The 24,591-nt window shown below is 46.5% G+C and overlaps 1 protein-coding gene across 1 annotated transcript; it reads right to left on the minus strand.

Annotated features, from left to right (window-relative positions):
• Positions 1–9,800: 9,800 nt before the first annotated feature.
• SFRP5 (secreted frizzled related protein 5) lies at positions 9,801–16,489 on the minus strand. The gene is made up of 3 exons (XM_069067053.1): positions 15,675–16,489; positions 13,586–13,663; positions 9,801–11,282 (listed from the first exon to the last, which is right to left on the minus strand). The coding sequence occupies exons 1-3, from the start codon at positions 16,222–16,224 to the stop codon at positions 10,936–10,938; spliced, it is 975 nt and encodes a 324-aa protein (XP_068923154.1). The 5' UTR covers positions 16,225–16,489; the 3' UTR covers positions 9,801–10,935.
• Between the last annotated feature and the right edge of the window lie 8,102 nt (positions 16,490–24,591).

Raw genomic sequence — 24,591 nt, forward strand, 5'->3', positions numbered from 1 at the left:
GGGTTGAGTGGTGTATTGTAGTGGGCAGCAGTAAAGAAGGCCTCTTTTTGGTTTAATCTTAAACTTGTGACTTTTCTAACACCTGGAGAGCAAAAAGCAGTGGGTGTCAGAAGAGAAGACAGGACTGTCACTGATGGGTGGTGGATGTAGGGGGAGGGAAGGGATGCAAAAAGAAGAGCCTGTAGACCCTAAGGACAAACTTGAAATTTTACCTAAAACTGGCCTTGTTTATCTTCAAACTTTTTAGAGTGTAGAAGCTTGGAATGGAGGGTTTTGTGCATTTTTTTTTTCATCACACATACAGAGCTTATCAGGAATGCCATTGAACCTTATGACAAAAGCCAACTCTGCTATGTTTTTTTAATTTTGTTTTTTTTTTTGAGGGCAGTTGGGGTTAAGTGACTTGCCCAAGGTCACACGGCTAGTTTTTGACCAGATTTGAACTCGGGTCTTCCTGACTCCAGGGCCAGTGCTCTATTCACTGAGCCATCTAGCCACCAATTTTTTTTAAAAATAAAAGATATTCATTAATTGAGATATACATGCCTAGGGTAGCTGATTTGGACTAGACCTGTTGCAGTTTGTGATTCTTATGGGCTACCTGCTTAGTATCATTTGAAGTGGTTTTCTTTTTTTTTTAATCCAATTTTATTTTCGGTTCCAAATTGTCTCCTTTGCTCTCTGCTACCCATTGAGAAGACAAGAAAAACAAAGCCCATTTACAAATATGTGTAGTTGTGCCAAAAAAAAAGGAAAAGAAAATGTGCTTTCATCTTTTCTCTGAGTTCATCAGTTCTCAATCTGGAGGTAGCGTATTTCATCATGAGCCCTTTGGAGCTTTGATTGGTCATTGTGTTGATTATAGAGTTTCTTGAGTTTTTCAGAGGTAATTGTCCTTACGATATTGTTACTGTATAAATTATTTTTCTGGTTCTGCTCACTTCACTTTGCATTGGTTTTCCCAGGTGTTTCTGAAACCATGCTATTCGTCATTTTTTAGAGCATAGTAGTATTTTCATCACATACAAATTCCATAACCTGTCCATCCATTCCCCAGGTAGTGAGCATCCTCTGTTTCCAATTTTTTGCTACCACAAAAAGAGCTGCTATAATATTTTTGTATGTATGGGTCTTTCCCCTCTTTCTTTGATGTCTTTGGGGTAAAGACCTTGTAATATCACTAGATCAAAGGATATGCACAGTTTAATAGCTTTATGGACATAGTTCCAAATTGCTTTCCAGAATGGTTGGACAAGTTCACAGCTCCACCAGCAGTGCATTAGTGTACCTGTTTTCCCACAACCCCTCCAGTATTTGTCATTTTCCCTTTTTGTCATCTTCGACAATATGATGGGTATAAGTTGGTATCTCAGAGTTATTTTAATCTGTTTCTCTTATGAGTGATTCAGAGCATTTTTATACAGCTATTGATAGTTTAGATTTCTGCCTGTTCATATCCTTTGACCATTTATCATTTGGGGAATAACTCTTATTATAAATTTGACTTAGTTCCTTACATAGCTTAGAAATGAGACCTTTATTAGAGAAATTTGATGCAAAGATTTCCCCCCCCCCTCCCATTTCCTAAGAAGTGATTTTTAAGGGGGCCAAGAGTAGAAGTTCTTGGGGTATTAGATTGTAAACTTCATAACATAAGGACCACATTTTACCCATACTTTTTGTCTATTCCACAAGCTTTTCCCACAGCAGGCCAAATGTTGAATTGAATTAGATTTGGGGTTACCCTAAGACCTGGTACATGTCTGTCTGGTGTCACTGTGGGACATTTAATGGAAAGACTACTGGATTGGAACCACAAGACCCAGGATCAAGTACTTCCCCTGAAAGTTTGTGTCTGGATGATTATGGACAAACAAGTCACTTAACCTTTCTGTAAAATGGGAATTTTTTTTTCCCCTCTCTACTTCAGAAGACCCTCAGGGTTGCTGTTCCAAAGAGAAACAGTTACATTGCTCTAAGCCAGAAGGGCTCAAAAAGGTCTTCCCCTCCCAGGTTGATTTTTTTTTAATTAAAGGGGCCATCCCTTGACTCACTTCTTAAAGAGGCTTATTCACTGAATGGGTATCACCTCACTGTAAGTGAGTACATAAAAAGGCCTTAGCCTAAAAGGGCTAGGGTCTCCCATTACCTCGTGGGCCATCTCCAGTCATCCTGATGAATGTCTGGTCAATGGATCCAGATAGTTCTGGAGGAGAAAGTGAGGCTGGTGACCTTGTACAGCCCTCCCTCACTCAAATCAAAGTCAGCTGCAAGTCATGTCATCACCTCTCTGATGCCAGGGTCCTCTTTGAAAATGAAGGACAAACAGAACCTGTGAGTAGACCGAGCTGCCTGAATGGGGACCCAGCTAGTTGGGTAACTCAGCTTGTCCTCTCCCGCTCCCTCTCCTTCTCCTCTCCAAAGGAAGGTCAATTTTTATGGTCAGAAGCTGCCCCCTCCCCTCCCCTCAGATTTACATAGGGTATTAAGGCTGCAGAATTCTTTTCTCAATAACCCTGGGGGTAGGTAGTATGAATAGTGGTACATCTCTTTTAAAAATGAGATTTATAGGATTGTATAGTTAATAAGTGGTTGAACTAGTATGCATACTAACCTGGGTGTCCTGACCTCAAGTCCCAATACATAGGCTGTGTGACCCTATGCATGTCACTTAACCTTCCTGTACTTCAGTTTGTAAGATGGGACTAATAATTTAATTCACTTCCTCAGGATGTTTGTGAAGAAAGTGCTTTATAAACAGTGTGGGGCTATATAGGTTATTTTTATTATAACTTATATTTATATATATATATATTTTAAATTAAAAAAAATTTTTTGGAGGGCAGTTGGGGTTAAATGACTTGCCCAAAGTCACATGGCCGGCTAGTAAGTGTTAAATGTCTGAGGCCAGATTTTGAACTCAGGTCCTCCTGACTCCAGGGCTGGTGCTCTATTCACTGTGCCACCTAGCTGCCCCTAACTGGATAAAATTAAAAACGTTGGCTAAAAGGAGCTTATGCCCTGGACTCTGTCCAGCACTTCACTGTAATCTCAATCCCCATTCTCTTATTCTGGAGCCTTCATTTTGTCTCCAGTGAAGCCTGCCTGACTCACCAGAAAAATTCTTCCTAGTGAAGGTGACAACTCACATTTAGGGAACCTCTAGAGTTTACAAGGCACCTTCTTCACTTTGATCCTGTGAGCCAGGAATTGCAAATGTTACAGATGAGGAAACTGAGGCTCAGAGACATTAAGTGTCTTACCCACCACTTAGACCAAGCGTCCATCTTATGGCTGATGGAAATCAGAGATGGCACTAAGTCTTTCCCATTGTCTTGGCAGTGGTTGAATAGTCATCCTGACTTCTTCCCCCAGACTTCACAAATGGTGAACAAGATAAGAGTGGGCTTGGGTCACTTCCGACTGGACTTAGCCTCTTGGGGATCAGTGCCAGTCTTGTGGTATGAACCTTCTTTAAGCTCTCAGTGGCCCTTGGAAACCTCCGCTCTGCTCACCCCTTTCAGCCTTTCCCTCAGCCCAGGGATTGTGATGGGTTAGATAGCTGGGCCTCAAGCCCAATCCTGAGCACAGCACATTCCATTCACGCCCAGCCTGTCTGGGGGCTGTGGGATTCCAGACTCCTTCAGGCCCCTTCTCCCACTTGTTCAGCCTCAGCTTTTCCATCCACCCCACTGTGCTACCCTGACTGGGGAGCTAGAACCCAGCCACAACAGCTCCCATGTGGGTTTCATAGTCTAGGCATGAACTTTCGTCAGGATTACAGTTGGCAGAGTGGTTCAGGAATGTGACCCCTTTTTCGGGAATAGAGGCAAGATATAGACAGGGTCAGGGATGAAAGAGGGTTCAGGCCCTTGCATCTCCAGTCCTGAGAACCCCAGCTCGCTGCCAGTAGGGAAGCTTGAGCTCTTCCTTAGGGACTTGTGCTGGCCTGAGCCATAATAGGGCTTGCACAGATATGGGATGCTCTCCCATCCAAGTGTTTTGGGTGTGGTGGAAAGGGTATTGTGCTGGCAGGTGGGAACCTGGGTTCTAGTCTTGAGTTTGCCAAGACTTGGAGTGTGAGCTCAGGCAAATCACTTCCTCACTATGCCTCAAGTTTCCCTTTCTGTAAAAGGAGGGAGTTGGACTATACGATCTCTAAGTCCCCTTCTGGTGTTAGCATTTGATACCTCTTTGATTATTGGATGTTGGAGAACTAGGTTCAACCAGGCCTGTCATCAGAGAGCTCGAGAACATTGTTGCATTGACTTATTGACCACTTAAGTGCTTAGGAGCTCAGCCCTAGGAGCTGATCACAGACGCTGAAAGGAGCCAAGCAACAGGCCCTACCTTGACAGATATGAGGGTGGTAATAATAAAAGCTGCCATTTAGTACTTTATATATATATATATTATGCCATGTAATTCTCAATACTTTGGGGTAAGCATCCAATTTTGAAGACTAGGAAACAGATTCAGAGAGAATAGTGACTTGTCCAGTGGTCTAGCACTCTTAGTAAATGAAGAGGTGTGCATGGAACTGGTCACTGCTGACTCTAAATCCAGTGCTTTCCATTCTCCCATACTGCCTCTGAAGGTAGCATGAGGATTAAAAAAAAGGGGGGGGGCAGGTAGGTGGCACAGTGAATAGAGCACCAGCCAAGAGTCAGGAGGACCTGAGTTCAAATGTGACCTCAGACACTTAACACTTACTAGCCAGCTGTTTGACCTTGGGCAAGTCACTTAACCCCAATTGCCCAGCCTTGTCCCCTCCAAAAAGCAAAAAAAAATTTAAAAAAAGGTGGGGCACTGGGGATGGGAAGGAGGAATAAGACACAAAGACACAATGCTCAGAGAAACTCCCTAGCCTATGGACTGAATATTCTGTTCTGGAAAATGGTAAGCCCACCATACTGCAAGGAGTGCTGGATTTGGAGTTAGAAGACCCCAACTCTACCATTTACGAGATGTCATTTAAACTTTCTGTGTGCCTCAGTTTCCCCAACTATACTTGTCCTGTAGGTACACAGCAGAGGCAGTATGTCATAGTGGAAAGACTGCTAGATCCTGGACCAGAAGACTTGGGTCTTGGCTGTGCTGTGGTATGGTGTGGTGAATAGAGTGTGTACACTTGGAATCAGGAAGGCCTGGGTTCAGATTGCCCCTCTGGTAGGAGTTGTGTGGCTGTGGGCAAGTCATGTGGCCTTACTGAGCCTGCAGCTCCAACCTCTCATGAGTGTTTGAAGTTCTGAGGTCATGGAGGCAAAGTGCTTTGTAGATTTTCAAGTGCCAGTTATTACTACGTTACTGAGGATGAATCACCCGGCCTCTGAGCTTAAGTTTTTGTCACTGGCTTGTAGAACTTGTAGAACTTACCTCACAAGCTTATTTCGAGGAAAATGCCTTGTAATAATAACTGCTAATAGCCAGCATTTCTATAGTACTTTACGATTTGCAAAGCACTTTGCATGTATTATTTGGTCATCACGACGATTTTGCAAAGTAGGTGCTGTTATTATCCCTGTTTTATAGATGAGGAAACTGAGGCTTAGAAAGATTTAGAGACTTGGCCAGGGTCATAATGCATAATAATGGGCCTAGGCAGAATTTGAATTCAGATCTTCACCTCCCATCTAGTGCTCTATCCATCATCCATCTAGCTGCCTGTAAAGTGCTAAATAAATATGAACTGTTGCCATTAGCTGCCTCCCAGGCTAATTGTAAGGACCACGTGGGAGAGTAGATGTGAAGCCCTTTGTAGACTGATGTGTTACACACGAGGAAGGAATTGGTGATGCTGACCACAAGGCTTAGGGCTCCTTCAGAAGCAAGTGTCAGATGGGGTGAGGGAACTAGCTGGGTGGGCCCTTCCTTGAACAGCCAGCGCCTAACAGAGGTAGGTACTATGCCGGGACCAAGAGGAGAGGCAGGCTGATTTGTCTGTTCAGTGGAAAAATATCTCTGGCCCCAACTCGCCAAGAAAGCACCCACAAATATTTGACCAGAGTAAGGGCAAAAGACAAGGACCAGATTCACATCAGATGGGCAGGGAGCAGAGCTTCAGGGAGGGCAGCAGTGTCTTCTCCCTCCATGCTAGAGACAAAGGGGAAACTGTCCCTGCTTGGTGTTTACTTTGTGGCTGGCCCACCTGCTTGCTTGAGGAGGGTTATTTATACCCTAATACTGCCAGCCTGAAAGGATTTTATACCCCACCTGTTGGTGTCGACTCAGAGAACTCTGTCTTTTCTCAGAGGGAGAATTCCTGGGCTTATGCCTTTTTTCCTTTGCCTCCTTCTTTTAATGTTTTTCCTATAGTAGTTGCGATTCCCCTTTTCAGGGTGTGTGTGGGATGGAGTGGAAAAGGCTCTTGAACAGAGAGAAAATGGAGGGTAGGCTTTCTCCTTCTTTAGAAGAATGCTCATTGGTGCTTCTCCTTTCTTTTCTCCAGCTAAGACGTCTAATGCAGTTCCTTGATCAATCCCTAAGAATAAGAGTTTTTAATTTTTTTTTTACTGTCATAGAGCTGTTTGGCAGTGTGGTGAAGCCAGCCTATGAACCCCTCCTCTGCATAATGTTTTTCATTCATTGAAGGGAATTCTAAATTTGTAAGAGGCTAGTGAAATATATATTTCACGTACAAGTTCATGGACTCCCCCAAATCTGTCCACAGATCTCTTAGTTAGGAATCCCTTTTCTAGAAGGAGTCCCCATCAGATCTACCCCCAGCTATTTGTGCTCATCCCTAGAGGCTGAGAGCCCAAGGAGAGTGGGAAAAATTCAAAGGCATGGCAATGTCCAGTACATCTTCCTTTTGGGATTGGGAATGGGGAGAGAAGGATGGCTCAGATGAATAGTCGCTGAAAGTAAGAATTCCACAGCCAGGCTTTCTGCCTTGGCTAGCCTTAGAAAGCCCTACTCTGTTTACTAATCCCAATGGGAAAGGGTCCACCTTGGAGCACCTGTTCAAAGTCTGATCCTTGAGTCCACCTACATTTTTATATGCAAACCACATAGGAGATAGAGTACCCTGGAATGAGGAAGCCCTGAGTTCAAATTCTGCTTCACACACTTCCCAGTTGTATGTCCCTGGGTCAGTCACTTAACTTCTTTCTGCCTCAGTTTCCTCATCTGTATAAAAATGGGAGTAATAATAGTAATAGATAATAACTTCCCAAGGTTGTGAAGATCAAATGAGAATATATATGTAGAGCACTTTGTAAGCCATAAAGTGCTATATAAATGTTAGCTCTCATAATAATGTATTTCCTCAAGCCAAATCCCCATAACTCCCAGTGCACACCTTATACCCCTCACAGTAGCAACAGCACCTGTTTTCAGAGTAGGCTCTCAGGCCTAATATGTCTCCTACCAGTCATCGACTTTCCCTCCACTGCAAACCTGAGCAGCTTACCTTTCAGCAGCGTAGTACAGTGGGGGAGGGGGCGCCTGAAAACCATCTAGTGTAACCCCTTCATTTTACATATGGTAAAACCGAGGCACTGAAAGGTTAAAGTTACTTGCCTGAGGTCACACTTTTTGCTTCTCTTTGTAGCCTTGGTGTAGGCACTTTAATAAATGTTTCTTGACTTGGCTTAAGTAGTAAGTGGCAGAGAACCAGGATTCAAAACCCAGGTTCAGCTCTCTTCTGATGCTCTTTTCAGGCCCCCATGTGCTACCTACTGGTCTAGCTTTGAGTGATTACTGGCCTTCCCCAAGTCCTGGAATGTGTCCTGGCTTCGTCATTGTGCTTCTTAAACCATGAATTCCCCATTTGTAGGGATGCCAGGGATCTGAAGGTCCAGAATGAGAGGGGCCATTGTTCAAACCCTCCGGGGAAGTTTGCTTGAATCCTGGCTTGTCTTGCTCCGCTCTGACAAATAAGCAGAGTAAGAATAGCTCACATTTATTTACCCTGTAGAGGCAGTGTGGTCTAATGGATAGAACGCTAGGCTTAGAGTCAGGAAAATCTGGGTTTGGATTTTGCCACTGACTAGCTGTGTGACAGCAGGCACAGGCAACTCCCTAAGGGTTTGTCCATGAAATCTTAGAAGGGTCACCTGTGGCACGTAATGACTTGCCATGGATTGCCTCACTAGGAGATCAGCATGAAGCCTCCCCAACTTTGGGCAAGGTTTGTGGAGCATTCTTCTCTCCAAAAAGCTGTGACTTAGCTAGTAGACACATTATTACTCGATTTTACAGATGAGAACATTGGAGCCCAGAGAAGTAAGTGAATAGTTAGCTCATGAATTCTTTATCCGCAAAAAAGGGATAATAGCAGTTCTCTCACTGGGTTGTTGTGAGGATCAAATGAAATACCAAATGTAAAGCATTTTGAAAACCTTAAAGCATTCTATAAATGCTAGCTATTTTTATACTATAGGGCAGATAAGTGTGGTGCCATAGTGCATAGAGTGCCAGACCTAGAGTCAGGAAGGCTTATCTTCCTGAGTTCAGATCTGGCTTCAGACACTTAATAGCGGTGTGACCCTGGGCAAGTCAGTTTCCTCATTTGTAAAATGAGCTGGAGGAGGAAATGGCAGTATCTTTGCCAAGAAAACCTCAAATGGGATCACGAAGGGTCAGACCCGACAAAAGTTTTTTATTATGATCACAAGGCTAGGAAGTGCCAGAAGGAGAATTCAATCCCAGGACTCTCCACCCTTTCTACTGTACTGTAAGAGGGATCTTCTGATTAGGAGGATCTGATCACTGGGTCCTCAGTCACCACTGTCCATTCATCTCTGACACCGACATCTTCCCAAGGAGCTATCTGATGAAAGCGGTGTCATCTACACTGGCCTTTGAGGTCTAGAGACTTCACAAAAATACCAAATGGTGTAAAGAGAAGACTATGGAATCTGGATACAGGACCTGCTTTGGTGACTCAAATCAACTGCTAAGTTAATGCCATCTTGGGCCAAGCACAGCTTGGGTCCCCTCTCTGAAAAAGGGCTTTCCTGATCTCCATCTCAGGGTTCTCTCTGGCCCCCATTACTTTGTAATTGCCTGTTACATATTTTGTATATTTAGCTGAGTGGATAGAGAGCTAGCCTCAGAAACAGGGAGAGCTGGGTCTAAGTGCCTCCTGGTCTGACTGACACACACATCGTGTCTGTGTGACCCTGGGTAAGATGACTTTTCAGTGCTCTAAGTGAGAGGTATTGGACTCACAGCACTCGTGAACACTGCCCCAACCAGCTTAAAATGTAACTGGGAAAAATTAACTAACAATACAGTAAAATGTGGATAACATTATATTTAAAAACTCTGTCAATCTGTGGCCCACAGGGATCTTCATGGGCCACTTAGCCTATTTCTAGTTGAGTTTGACCCCACTGCTCTAGGTAATTCTTTAGGACTATAAATCGCAGAGATGCCAGCCAGCCTAAGTTGTTCACCAGGAGCTCTTAGGCCTGTAAATCACAGGTCCAGCCCTCTTCCCTAGGTTTTACACGTCCTTATCTGTGGCTTGGAGGGTAGGAACTGTTTCATTTCTGTCTCTGTATTCCAACTTTCTGGCACAGTGCTTGGCACATAGTAGATGCTTAAAAGTAATAATATGATGATTGCTAGCATTTATATAGTACTTTTAAGGTTTGCTAAGTACTTTACATGTATAAGTTTATTTTATCCTCATGACAATCCTCAGAGTTAGGTGCTATTATTACATTTTACAGATGTGGAAATTGAGGCAGAGGTGAAGTGACTTGCCCAGGGTCACGCAGCTAGTAAGTGTCCGAGGCTGGATTTGAACTCCTGATTCCAGGTCCAGCACTCTTATCTACTTGACTACCTAGTATCTCTGAGCATCTACAAAATGGAGATCCCATAACTTCCAGTGTCTACCTCAGAGGGCTTTTATGGGGAAAGCATTTTGCAAACCCTAAAGGCCCATGTAAATGCCAATTAGATTATTATTCTTAAACTGCTAAGGGTGAAGTATATGAATTTCTGAATTCATAGGCTTCTTTCCTTCTAACTGTTCCTCCCACCCCAATCTCTCTGATTGGTCAGGCAAAGAAACTCTTTAGTTCAATTCCATTGGTTGGTTTCTCTGGTTTAATTAGAAACTTAGAAAAAACAAATAACATAAATTCTCTAGCCCCAATGACCTCAGCACCAGCAATAATTTATAGAAAATGTTAAGGTTGGCGAATGAACCCCCAGGAGAAATTCTGTAGGGGGCAGTAATTGCATAGAGCTGGGGACTCATCTTCCCTTTTAAGTCAAGGCCAATGGTAGGTAGGTAGGCCTAAATGGAAGGGTAGAGAAATGGGAAGGCTAGGTCAGTGGTAGAAGGGGAAGGAGGGGAGGTTGGAGCTTGGGTGATAACCCCACAATGCATTTACCTAGTGTTCCTTAACTTCTTTTCCTTTCTGGAGGAAGTGAGGAGGGGAACAGAAATTTGATGCTACTCAGGGCAGCTAATCTTATTTCAAAATGAGACCTCCCAGCCCTTGCTTCCATCATGGAGAGTGAGAGAGGCCACCCCGCCCTACCTCCCTCTGGAAATAACCTCCTTAGTTTACTCATTGACCTGCCCCCTCCTCATTCTCTCCCACCACCTGCTTGCTGAAACCCAGAGGTCTCTCTCAACATGAGAAGTGAGATAGAGACCAACTCCTTTGGTACCAACCAGGGACACCGTAGTATATCTCGGCCAATGAGGGTGACCCCTTAACTCCATACCTTCCCCTTAAGGCCAGAATATCACCTGTTGGCCATGATGGGCCTCAATTTGTTTGTCATTTCCTCCCACATGGAAACTGTCCTCCTTCCCACTTAATGGCTCCTACAGGCATGGTGAGTCAGAACAGGAGGGAAGCCCAGGGTGGTGGGTAGTGGATGAAGCAGCTAGTCCACAGGGCTAAGGGAAGAAAGCGCCAGCTGAGACCAGGTGGGGCTGGGTAGGGGAGAAGGAAGGGGTGCCCTTCAGTGTTGCTCTGTAGCCCCATAGAAGAAGGGGTAGTAGAGGGAGCAAGGGTAGGAGAACATGAACTTGACTGCGAACTTCATTTCCTTGTTCTTTTTCTCCCAGCGGTAGACAGCAGTAAGCAGAAGTTGCCCCTCTACCTTTCGCCCCATGATAAGGAAGTTCCCAGTCAGGCTGTCTAGCTGAGGACAGGGACAACTGGCCCCGTTCTTCATGTACAGCACCAGCTTCTTGGTGTCCTTGCGTTTTAAGGGTCCGGTCTTGAGTAGCTTCTTCTTCTTCTGGGCCCCAATGAGTTTCCGGTCACCATTTTCACTTTTGATTTCTTTGATCCGCATTTTGACCACTGTGGAAAGGATGGAAGGGAAGAGGTCAGGAGGACTCATGGGAGGGAGGAAATCTACATCCTGGAAGTGTCTGAAGTCCTTTTCAATTCTGAGATACTGTTCTATGTATTGTGCATGGGAAAGTGAACCGGACTGATGATCAGAGGATCTGGGTCCTAGGTCTATCAGCTGTAAGTTGTGTGACCTTGGACAAATCACCCAGTTTCCCTGAATTTGTTTGCTTATCTGTAAAATGAAAATTAACATACTGTTTCTGTCCCTCTCTTGTAGGGTACTCAATGAGGATCAAATGAGTTAATAGATGTGAAAGTGGTTTGTAGCTTTGTAAAATGCTATGCAAGTGTTGGGGTCATCATTAAAAAAGGGGACTTTTTGGCAGCTAGGTGGTTCAGTGAATAGAGCACCAGCACTGAAGTCAGGAAGACCTGAGTTCAAATCTGACCTCAGACACTTAACACTTACTAGCTGTGTGACCTTGGGCAAGTCACTTAACCCCAATTGCCCTGCCTTCCCCTCTCCAAAAAAAGGGGGGGGTACTTTTTGGAAATCTTGGATAGGAAATATACTGGATGAGAAGTATACATGGGTTGCTATCTCCACTGGTGGAGGGAGTAAATTGCATTGATGAAATAAGTCCATACAATCAGTTATATATATGTGTGTATATAATATAATGATTTATATAGTATTTTAAAGTTTGCAAAGTGCTTTACAAATATTATCTCATTTGAACCTCACAACAACCCTGGGAGGGAGGTATTATTGCTATGGCCATTTTACAGATGAGAAGGCTGAGGCAGGTTAAAGTCACTTGCCCAGGTTCACACAAATATTAAGAATCTGAGGGAGAATTTGAACTCAGATCTTCCTCCCTCCAAGTCCAATGCTCCGTACACTGCGCCACCTAGCTACCGTCCTATTGAAGTATGGTATTTATTTTGAAGATGCCCATCACTGCCCTGGCTTTGACTGCTCTCGGGGAAGGTGTGGTGAATTATTTAGTGGCAAGCCTATGTAAACTGAGGGTCTCCAGAAGACTAGTACTAAGCAGCCAAAGTCCTGGATGTTTTAGGGGATGTGTAGACTGTGGAAAGGTCTTGGGGGGGGGGTTTCAGGAAACCTGGTGCAAAGAAACTAAAGAGATATAAAACTATTGGGGGCAGGGAAGAGTGGTGCATAGGCAGAGAGCACAAAGGTGCCAGGAGTTCGACCTGCTGGGTTCAGATTACTGACTTGGTTTACTGTATGACCTTAGCCAAGTCACTTTCCTGATCCAAGCCTCAGTTTCCCCATATGAGCCCTTTCATTTGTAGATAGCTAGTAGGAAGCCTCTGGTTGGGTCAGGTAGCAGTATAGTATGTATAGATGGATGCTGGGCTTGCAGTAAGGAAGACCAAGATTTAAGCCCATCCCTAGAAACTAACAGTAACACCTGGATATCCCAGTGATCTGTTTAACCTTGAGTAAAGCACAGCTCACACCTCTGACAAGAGAGGCTTCCTGATCTCCTCAGTTCTTAACTTTCTCTTCTTTCCCAGAAACCTTACTTTGTAATTACCCATTATGTATTTTGTGTGTGTGTATATCTATCTATCTGTCTGTCTCTGTCTGTCTTTCTGTCTGTCTACCTACCTACCTACCTGAGTGGATAGAGAGCAACTCATTGAGTTGGCCAAGGGGCCAGGACCTGAGACACTCCCTCAGTCCTCTAACATCTTTGAGCCTCAGTAGAGGCTCACTGCAGTGAGTGGAGGGAGTAAATTGCATTGATGTACTCCACTAGTACTATCTGTAAAATGGGCACAATAATAATACCTAGCTCATAGGGTTAATTGTTAAGAACAAATGAGATAATGTATGAAAAGCACTTTTCAGACACCAAACTAAATATAGATTCTGGCAATGATTACTTTTGAGAGGCAGTATAGTGCCAAAGAAAGTGTCAGAAGAGATCTGGGTTTGAATCCTGTCTCGCATTAGGAACTGTCCTGTCACCTCTGAAAGCAGCACTCACCTTCCTCATCTGGAAAATGGAGATATTATGCCCATAGTTTCTACTTCTGGGGATTTGTGGAGATCAAATGATATCCTGGGTATACAAAGTACTTTGAAAACCTTAAAATGTGAAATAAATGTCAGCTCTATTTAAAAGTAGGCTTTATGCCCACCTTTGTATGCAGGCGATATGTTTCTCCTAGATAGATGCATGCGTGATACTTTATGAATCTGGGATACAGGCTTGGAGTTTGCTGGGAGCCAGGTGGGGGCTGAATTTGGGGGAGTTCCCGGCAGCCATACTCACCAAAGTCACTGGAGCACATCTGTTCCATGAGGCCATCGGCACTATGCTCCATTTCGCATTGGGCACAGATCTTGGACACTGCAGAGAGAAGGAAGAGCTAATGCTGTGAGACCTTCCCATTCCTTGGCTTTGGCCACTCTCACCACCTCCCTTTGCCATGGCTGTCTGCTCTGATCACTGGGCCTATAGGGCCACAGGAGCACTGAGAACTGCATACAGTACAAAGAGACCCAGTACCCCTTAGTGCTGGTTCCTTCTCCCTGAGCAGATCTCCAGTTTATCCTGTCTCTGCCTTGTTTGTACATAGTTGCCTTGCTTGTTGTCTCTCCCTTAGTAGACTGAGAGCCCTTGAGAGCAAGGGCTATTTTTGTCTTTCCTTGTCTTCCTCACACTTACTACAACATCTGGCACGGAGTAGGCATTTGACAAATGCTTGTCGACTTCACTTGACTTTGGATTCCTCTAGCCAAGGGAGAAAGTGAGGAAGAGACAGTGAGGAAGGCACTGCCAATCCCACTCTCACCCTGTAGCCTCTCGCTGTGGCACAATCTGGGCCCCTTCTCCCACCTCCCTCCATTTTAGAGTGATTGTTACTCCTACTGCTTCCCTGCACTGTTATTGACCAAGCCCCCCTCACTGTGCTAACCTCACAGGCTAGTCTGTAGGTCACACAATCACAGAATAAGCCTGGAAGGGACCTTACAGGCCATTCCGTCCAACCCTCCCATTTTACAGCTGAGGGAGTGGAGGCTCAGGGGGAAAGGTTATGTAACTTGCCTAAAATCACACCAGTAGTAAGCATCAGGGACAAGATTTAAATCCAGGCTCACCAAGTCTGGCGCCAAGTGAGACAGTGCAGAGCTGTGGACTGCCAATGCTAGCTGATCCCACTTCTCCCAAGCTAGAGCTCTCTAGATGCATAGTCTCAGGGTCTGCACCCTGATTGTCCCCAACACTGTGGGACGGCAGATACAGAATTGCCTCGGTCCTCAGTAGCTCTGCTCAGTAAAAATGTTACACCTGACTAGGGGGAGTTAGGGAGTAGTTAAGGGGTCATTGTTGGAAAGCATCAGAGTGAGCTTCCAGGGAGGAGGAGGAAGGTTAAGGAAGAGTTTGAAGTGGACAGGTCCTTTCAAGAGTTTTCCCTCCAACCCTCTGAGGGAAAAAAGTCCAACCAGCAGAATACCTATTCTAGAGTGTTCCTGCCCATCTTGAAATTGTCTTCCTGACTTTGGCTTGGGGGCATAGTGGGTATTAGGCTTGGAAAATGCCTCACTGATGTTGCTTCTGGCTTCCTTTTCTTTGCTCTTTCTTTCCACTGATCCCAGAGCCCTCTTCCTTCACTTCCTTCACTGGGTTGATGTCCCAACCCAGAGGGCCACGACCTCAGAGTAGGTTAAGAGACTTTATTAAAGGCCCTCAGGAGCACAACCTCAGGGTTTTACTTCTCTCTGGGCACTTGGGAAGGAATGGGTTTGGGTGGGGTGGGGGGCTGGGACTCGAGTGGATTTTGTCGATTAGTATACCATCAGGGTCAATCTTGGATAGGATTTAGAGTCTACCTGTGGTGGATGGCAGAGTACTGGACTGAGGCCACTTGGAGGTCACAAATCCCAGGAAAAAGATTGTCGGGAGGGTTGGGGAGCATTGCTCAGAGTGAAGTTCCAACCTAGGCTAATACATTAGTTTCCCTGCTGGCCAGGTGGCTTCACTTTTCATTGCCTCAGTTTCCTCCTTATTTATGTGCCTTGCTGACATCAGGCCTGGACTTGGGGAGTGCATTGCGAGATGACGAGGACAAAAAAACCACTCAGGCGCATTCCATTGTTACTCCAAAAGACAAGAAGAGAAGGAGAGAAGTTGGAACTTGTGTTGGGAAAAGCTGGAGTGAAAGTGGTTCAGCGCAGGAACAAGGGAGAAGTTGGAGGCAGAGAGGGCTCCCAGCATTGGGAGTGGGAGCTGAAGTGGGGAGGCAAGAGAGGGCACGAATTTAGGAAGCCTTGGCTCCCCTGAGCTCCACCGACAACCCAGTGATCGGGGGGGGGGGTGCGGCGGCAAGGCGGCGGGGGGGGGGGGCGGCGCTCGCTACCTGGCGGCGCTGTGGCCTGCACGTGGCCGAACTGCACGGTGATGCACAGGTCGTTGTCCAGAGGAAACTTGTGGCAGTGCAGCATCTCCGGCCAGGGGAAGCCGTAGGAGCCCATGAGCGGGGAGCAGCCGTCGCGCACCGCCTCGCAGAGCGAGCGGCATGGGTAGATGGGCCGGTCCAGGCAGACCGGGGCGAAGAGCGAGCACAGGAAGACCTGCGTGTCCGAGTGGCAGCGCTTGGCCAGCAGCGGCACCCAGCTACTCGCCTGCTGCTTCACCTCGGCCAGGCTCTCGTGCTCCAGCAGGTTGGGCAGCCGCATGCGCTTGTAACCCACGGTGTGGCAGAGCGCCAGGTCGGCCGGGATGTCCAGGCACTGCGGGGGCTTGGAGTAGAAGCGCCCACCGCCCCCGCCGGGCAGGGGCTCCGCCTGCCAACCATAGTAGTCGTACTCCTCGGCTCGGGCAGCCGGAGCGCCCGGCACCACCAGCAGCCCCAGTCCCAGCCCCAGCCCCAGCAGCAGCAGCCGCAGCGTCGTCCGTGCGCCCCGCATCTCCTTCTCTCCGCGGCCTTTCGGGCCAGGGCTCGGGCCGCTCCCCCAGCCCCCTGACTCCCAAGTCGTCGCCTGGAGGTTCGAGGGTCCCGGTCCCCTGCTGGTCGGCTTTGCTTCGGGTGCGGTGACTTCGCGGCGCGCGGAGCGCAGCGCAGGAGGGGAGTGTGTGTCTGCTGCAGGTTCGGCTCCCGGGCGGGCCGATTGAGTAACCTTGGCGCCACCCACCTCGGAGCGCTGGCTGTACCCCGCCGATTAGCCGCAGCCAATCTCCTGCGGCCCATGGCCCTGGGGCAGCAGGGAGGCAGGTCTGACCCCCCTCGCCCACTCCATCCTCCTCACCTCCCTCCCCAGCACACACGCGGGCGCGCCCTGTCCCGAGCCCTTACTCTCTCCCTGCTTCCCCCTTCTGGGCCTCTGGCCTCTCGCCTTTCTGCCTATTGCTCCTTCTCTTTCTCCTGCGCTCGGTCCAGTGCATCTCTCAGAGAGCCTTTCCCCCCAACATCGATTCCTCCTTATCTTACTCCCCTCCTGTTCCTTCTCTCGCTCACTTAGCTCTTATCTGTATCCCCTCGGGCCCTCTCCTCCCGCTCTGGTTTCTCTTCCCTCACACCTCTGCCCCCCTCCTTTTCCTCCCCATCCTTGCATTGGTTGACTGACCCTCCTAGCCCAAGTTAGACTGGTCTTCATTAGAATCCTTGCTACTGAGTTCTCCTTGCCTTTGTTGGGTCATGGTCGGCAGCGTTACAAGATACACTTTCATGACTTAACCTGGGATCCTGTTATTAGCCATCCATGGGTCCTGAGGTAGGGTTGAGTTGTACTTGGGTCCTTTTGTGGCACAGAGATATTAGGACTCTGTCTCTGCCAGAGTGAAAGTCTGCCTCTGGATAGATGTCCCAGGGTCCCTTTCTTGTCTCATTTCCTATGCTTGGGCTTCAGTTTTGGAAATCTCCATTTACCTCCTAGATCCTTCAAGTTCTTGTGAATTGTGAGGTATGAATTCCAAGTATTATGACCCCCTTAGAGCCATGGCCAGCATGGGAAATAAGGATTTTCCCTCAGGATGCCAACATAGTAGGTTAAAAGAGGAATTCCTTCCTGAGGTCAAAGCAATTTGTCTTGATGAGCAGGGAGGGGGTGAGTGGGAGTTTTGGGAGGATGAGTGACTCCCTTCCCATTATCCCCTTGCCTTCTAGCTGGACTGGCTATTCTCTATGCCACTCACAAGCCCTGCTCTCCATCTTCATTTACCCTTGGAATGATTTCTGCTAGTTATGACTGCTCACTCCATCTCATAGAAGAGGAAACTGAATGACTTTTCCAAGGTAACAAGGAAAAGTTTCTTTGGTCGTGGGTCTCCTCTTATCTGCTAAGATATTGTTCCCTCTGCCTTTAAGAAGAAAGGACGGTACAAAAGTAGTGATTGGTAGTTGGGAGTGAGGGAGAGTACAAGGTTATGGCAGCTCCCCCCTTCCCCAAACCTGACTTGTTTATGGTCTAATGGGAAGAGCAGACCTGGTGGTCACAGGAGCCGGGCTTGAGTTCCAGCTCTGTCATTGGCTGGTTGTGCAGCCATAGGGAAGTCCCACAACCCTCTGAATCTCATTTTCCTCTTGTGTAAAATGAAGATAATAATACTTGCACTGAATCACAGGGATGTTTTGAGGAAAGAGCTTTGTAAAACATGAAGTGGTATAGAAATGGCAGTTGTTATTATTAAGTCTGGTCCTACCAACCTTGATCAGGAATTTTGGCCAAGGTTCCATTGATGGTCTCAGGATGGTAACTTGGGTCACTGAGGTGCCCATGCCTACCCCCTAGGGGCTTGGCACCAGCTGGGGCCTGTACCCTCAAGGGGACTTGGCCTTGGACAGCTGGGGGAGTAGGAGCCACCCAGATGCTTGTGTAAGGTGCTGGCTGCCCTTCAGTGCCCCACAATTCTGCTGTTCTTGGCTGCTCAGCCTGCTGGCCTCACAGAGAGATGCATTGTTGCTTTGGGCAGTTTCGTAAGACCTGCTTACAACACCTCTGAGAGCTGGGGTGGATACCTGGCAGTCCTTTTGGGGCAGTAAGCTCTTTAGGGTAGGAGAAACCAACCAATCTCTCCCCCCTGGCTTACCCCCCCACCCCAATACAGATGGGAGTACAGGCAAATGCTCCATGGGGAGGTGACTGAGGGAGTCTGGGTAACAGGCCCAAGACTGACTTCTAGTATGGGAGAATTCAGGCCTCACCTCAGGGCGGTAGGGGCTCCTCATGGAGCAAGTGCCCTTATAACAATTTTGAACATCCAGGTTTCAAAGCATAGAATGGTAGAACTGGACTAGACCGTGTGTGTGTGTGTGTGTGTGTGTGTGTGTTGGGGCATTCAGTCCCACTTCCTCATTTTGCAGAGGAGGAAACTGAGACTCAGAGAAGGGAAATTAATTGCCCAAGGTCTTGTTGCTTAGTGGGACTAAAACAAAGTTCTCCTGATTCCCAGACTTAGTGGAAGTCCTTGGCATTCTACTACCCTGCCACTCAAGGATCTCATGGGGATAGAATAGAGTGAATTGAGTGGATGCCAGTTATTGGCTTGTGGAGGCCATATGAGTGACAGATGGACCCCTGGAGTCCCAGCCAATAACTCTGGCAAGGGAGAAGGAGCTGGCAAAAGGAGAAGGGGGGTGCTGCAATTAGCATTGAACCTGGTATGAGAGAATGAGGAGAGGGTTTCATAAAAACATGGAATTTTTGAGTTGGAAGGGACCATAGATGTAATCTAAGAGGCTAATAAGTGCCATAGTGACCTGGAGTCCTGAGTTCAAATCCTGCCTCAGAGATTATTAGCTGTTTGACCCTGGGCAAGTCACTCAATCTAGGTCTGCCTAAATTTTCTTATCAGTATAATGGGGATAATAATAGCATCTCCCTCCCAGGGCTATTGTAAAGATAAAATGAGATAATATTTGTAAAGTACTTTGCAAATTTAAAAGTGCTACATACATAGTAGCCAATAGTAATTAATATTACATTATTATTAGTTATCATCACCATTATTATTGAGTCCAGCCCTCCTGTTAACCATTCTTCAGAACAATGATTCAAACTATCTAATAGAAGGGAGATAGCCAGCTGACCTGGTTCCCTAAGACCACTGGTAGACTGCTCCGGTTGACTGCTGATGGGGTTAGATGTCCTCAGAGAGACCCAGGGAAGGCAAGAACTCAAAAGATGTCTTTGGACCTTGGGAATGCAGTGTAATTGACAGTGATATGAGCATATTGGCTCCCTGTAGACAGAAGGTGGAGAATTTCTGTTTCTTCTTAGCCACTGGAAGGGAAGGCTTTGTGGGGAGTAGGACAGGAAGGAAAGGGGGGGAGTCCTTTTTTTTTCTTTGATGGGGGTCTGTTTGGTCAGACTTGATGCCCCAGGGTCCAGGAAAAAGGCTCTGGGTCACACAGGACTCAGGGAGTTATTTCTCTTCTAGATGACCAAGGGAGATATTAAGAACCTCACAGGGAAGAGAAGGCCAAAGAGTGAAGGGGAAAGGGAGGGCAGGAGAGGGAGGGGGAGGCAGGGTGGTTAAGGGAACACAGAGCCAACAATGGCTTCATTAAGAAATAGGAGAATTGGGGAGGAGAAGTTATTCATGGGGGCAAGGATGCTGATGCCCAAGTCTTGGGGGCCAATGGAGGGATTGTCCTTCTCCTTGGAACCAGGGTCATGGCCTGGAACTGTTAGACACTTGAACTTGGGGCCACATTGATGGGCCCTGACTTCTTTCCCCAGCCCAAAGAAAGGCCCTTCTGTGCTCTCTTTCAATCCTCACTCTAAGTCTCTCATTAGACTAGTGATGGAGCCTCTGGGAGACCTTCAGGCTGCAGGGGAGGACCTTCCCCATGCTGGTGTATGTGGCTCTGGGACACAGAGCCCTTGGAGGACCAATTCACGCCTTCTTCAGTAGGAATTTCCTAACCAGGCTCATGGAGACCAGGAGTTCAGGCTGGGATGTGACTCTCCCTTTGATCTCTCCTACTTTCCTCGGCATCCTCCAAGACCCAGCACAAATACCATTTTCTGCAAGTGGCCTCTTCCCGCTCCCCTCACTGCTAATGCCTTCCCTCTGATGACGCCGTGCACATTTCTTGCATCTAGGCAGGTATTTTGCATCTGTCTCCCCCTTCAAGCTTTTGAAGGCAGGGCCTGCGTTTCTGCTTTCCTTCATATCTGTTCCCAATGCCTAGCACATCAAGAGTGTGTGATAAATGTTTGTTGAATGAATGATTGCCTGGATTAGCTATTGCTGTCTCCAAAGTTAGGAGTTAAATGCCAAGACCTTGTCTTCCCTTTATGGCTTTTTCTGGAGGGATGGGGTGGTCAACGTATAGTATACAGTTTTCAATCAATCAGTTAAGTAAGCATTTATTGTCTCCTTTGTGCCAGGCAGTATACTAAGTGGTGAGATACAAAAGAGGCAGAAGACAGTCCCTGCCCTCAAGGATCTTACAATCTAATGATTTTTTTTTCATCCCATCCTAGTAGAGAGGAGCTGCCTACAGTGACTCACAGGGAACTCTTTCAAACTAGGACTTAGAGGGGGAAAAGGGGCAGATGTTAGGGGAATCCAAGAGCTTGGTTAATCGAGGAAGGAGGTGTCATAAAGATTACAGATTGAGAGTCAGGAGAACTGAGGTCAGTTCAACTAAATTAAAAAAGTAATTATCAATCAATCCATCAATTAACAGGCATTTAGTGTTCAGCTACAATGTGCTGAACACTATATCAGGCTCTGGAGATATGTAGGAAATAGTGAAACAGTTCCTACCCTCAAGGAGCTTATACTCTGTTAATCAAGACACATGTACATATATAGGAATATACTTTGTTATTGCTGTTTATTCATTTCAGTTGTGTCGACTCTTCATGACCCCATTGGGATTTTCTTGACACAAATATTGGAGTGATTTGCCATTTTCTTCTCCAGCTCATTTGACAGATGAAGAAACTGAGGCAAACACAAACAGAGTTGTGACTTACCCAATATCATGCAGCTAGAAAGTGTCTGAGGATGTATTTGAATGCAGATCTTCCTAGCTCCAGGCCCAGCACTCTATCCATTGTGCCACCTGGCTGCCTAGGACTATACTAAATGCATATAAAAGAAATACATGGTAATTTTGAGAAGGAGGGGGAAATAATTATTTATTAAGCATCTACTTTATGCCAGGCACTGTGCTAAATGCTTTACAAATATTGTCAATGCAGATACAAATACAAAAGTCAGTTGTAGAAAGTGGGGGAGCCGGTAGGATATGGAAGGTCTGTGTGTTATTTTTCAAGTGAAAGATGAAGTGAGATTGGAGGTCTCAGCTCAGTGCTCTAGACTCAGCTGTCCCACTGAATTGGGTGCATCACTTCTTAGCTGTCTAATGAGAGGGCAGGTGACCAGAAGATCTCCAAGGTCCCCCGCCCCCAATATTCTTTGTCTATGATTCTGCCTGCTAGACAAACACATGATTAGGTGCCAAATGGGGTGGTCCTGCCTATAGGTGTAGTTGGAATTTGGAGAAGGGAGAGGTCAGTGTGACTTTCAGTGGCTGGAAAAAACTCCTAGGGAAGGTGGACAATGTAAGATGAGTTAGGTTTGAGTAGGAAGCAAGGAAATGAGCATTTATTAAGTGTTGATGAATGCTAGGCACTGTGCTAAGTGCTTTATGAATATTTATTTGATCCTTACAACCACCTTGGGAGGTAAGTGCTATTTTATGGTTGAGGACAATGAGGCAAACAGAGGTTAAGGGACTTGAGGCTCAGAGAGGGACAGTGATTAGCACAAGGTGGCAGAGCCAGATTTCAGGCTCTGGTTCTCTGCCTGCCAACCCAGTGCTCTTTCTAACACATCATGTGTGGTGAATGGTGAAGACAGGGATCTTAATGGTGGGGTGCAGGTGACCCTGCAGGACCCTGGAACAGCAGTGACAAGGTATATTGGGAGGTGAAGGGTAAGCAAGGGCTTAAGAATCAGACTGAGTAAGAAGACTGCTGGCTCTGTTCTCACTGGCAGACATTTAGAAGTTTCCTCTCCTTCATGAAGGCAGCCCTGTGCATGAGATGGAGAGGAAGGACTGGACTGGGAATAGCCAGATAGAAGGAGATTTCCAAGAACTTTGTCCAGCTCTGTTGGGGGTGAGAAAACTGTGGCAAAGAGTCCCAAAGTTCCTGAGTTAACCCTGCTGTGGCAAGTTCCTTAGAAAGAAGCTTAAGTAACTGAGGAATTTTCTTCTTTTTACTGGGGCGAGAGATTCATGGGTTTGTGTGGAGGCAATGGCAGGTTCGTTCTCTATTCCCTCATGGAAATGTCAGGAAGGTTAGGGGAGAGATTGGGCTCCTCATTTCTTGTCTTTTAAAAATATATTTAAAATTAAATGTTTTTCAATTAATGGAAATCCACCTTCTCTCCCTCCCATCTTACCCTTCCCCATAGAAAGAGAAAGAAAAACAAAACCCTTATAACCAACATGCATAGTCAAGCAAAACAAATTCCTGTGTTGGCCATATGCCAAAAATATGTCTCACTCTGTGCCCTGAGGCCTTCACCTCTCTGTCAGGAGGTGGGTATACTGTGTTTCATCCTTATGATCCAGGAGGGGTTAGGAGGAAATGGGGGCTTGTTTGGGCTGTCGGTGGGGGGAGTTTGAATGTTGATAGTGCCACAATGCTTGATATTTTAAGGAGATTGACTGGTACGATAGCACTGTGGAAAGAAATTTGGAATCTGAGGACCTTAGTTTTAATTCTGGCTCGGTTACATGTCTTTCTGTGTGACCGTCATCTATTCTCTTAACTGCCCTGGGCCTCAGTTACTCAGCTATGGAATGAGGAGGTGGTGCTAGGGGACCTCTCAGGCCCCGTCCAGCTCTAAACCTGAGATGTTGTGATTGAGTTCTTTCCTACTGACCTATTAGCAATGGGGAGATCAAAGGAGAGAGAGGACACTGTCAATAGGTGGGGTAATGAGGCACAGAGAGTGTTTAGCACCTGAGGAGAAACAGGAAATCAGGCTGCCAGGAGGAACTGAACACTTTTTCACATTGGAGGGGGATTTCATCAGAGGTGACATGGGATGGTGGAAGGAGGGTTAGACTAGAAATCAGTGGGACTTTGGTTCAAATCCTGCCCCTGCTACTTTACTAATGGGACCATTGGCAAGCCACTTGGCATCTTGGAACCTCTGTTTCCTTACCTGTAAAATGGGGATACTGATAGCTCCTGCTTCATAGTTGTGGGACTCAAATGAGATCATGTATGTGAAGTGCTTTACAAATTTTAAATGCTGTGTAAATGTTAGCTGTCAAGAGAGTCTGTAACCTGAGGTGGATGTGGATCTGGTCACCAGATCCTAGAATCTCTGAAAGGGACAGCACTTTGGGGAGATATGGGGAGAGAGAGAGAGAGAGAGAGACAGACAGACAGACAGAGAGACAGAGACAGAGAGAGAGACAGAGAGACAGAGAGAGAGACAGAGAGAGACACAGAGAGAGAGACAGAGACACAAAGAGAGAGACAGAGAGAGACACAGAGAGACAGACACACAAAGAGGAACAGAGGAAAGAGATTGAGACATAGAAAGAGAGAACAGAGAAAAAGTGAGAGACAAGACAGAAACAGACAGACAGAAACAGAGAGGAGAGAGAAACAGAGAGAAATAAAGACAGAGAAATGGAAAGGAAAGAGAGAAACAGAGATAAAGACAGAGAGGAGAGAAAGGTTGAGAGGAGGAGGGGGAGAGAGGGGGAGAGAGAGAGAGAGAGAGAGAGAGAGAGAGAGAGAGAGAGAGAGAGAGAGAGAGAGAGAGAGAGAGACAGAGAGAGAGAGAGAGAGAGAGAAAGAGAAAAAAAGAGAGAGAGAGAGAGAGAGAGAGAGAGAGAGAGAGAGAGAGAGAGAGAGAGAGAGAGAGAGAGAGAGAGAGAGAGAGAGAGAGAGAGAGGAGAGAGAAGCAGAGATAAAGACAGAGAGGAGACAGACAAAGACATAGAGGAAAGAGGAGGGAAGAGAGAGGGAACAAACAGCCCAACTTCTTAAATTGAATTGATCTGTTTGACACAGTGGGTAGTAAGCTCAGGGAACTCACTTTCCCAAAAGGCAGTACACACTGATCGCATAAATTGGCTCAGAGAAGTCTTAGATAAACACAAGGATGGCAGATCCTCTTTCACACACTGGGGAAGGAATTTATAGAACTTGTGACCTTAGGCAGTGGTGCTTTGCTATGTTGATGGCTCTGTGATTTCAGATGTGCAACCCCTCCACTGATGTAGATCATGTACCCTCCATTATTTCTCTCCCCTCCCCTCCCTGCCTCTCTTCTTCTCTCCTCCTTCTCCC

The sequence above is a fragment of the Petaurus breviceps genome, unplaced genomic scaffold, assembly GCF_028583685.1.
Source record: "Petaurus breviceps papuanus isolate PSGF00001 unplaced genomic scaffold, PetGlider_PUasm1.0 90740, whole genome shotgun sequence".
NCBI classification, from domain to species: domain Eukaryota; kingdom Metazoa; phylum Chordata; class Mammalia; order Diprotodontia; family Petauridae; genus Petaurus; species Petaurus breviceps.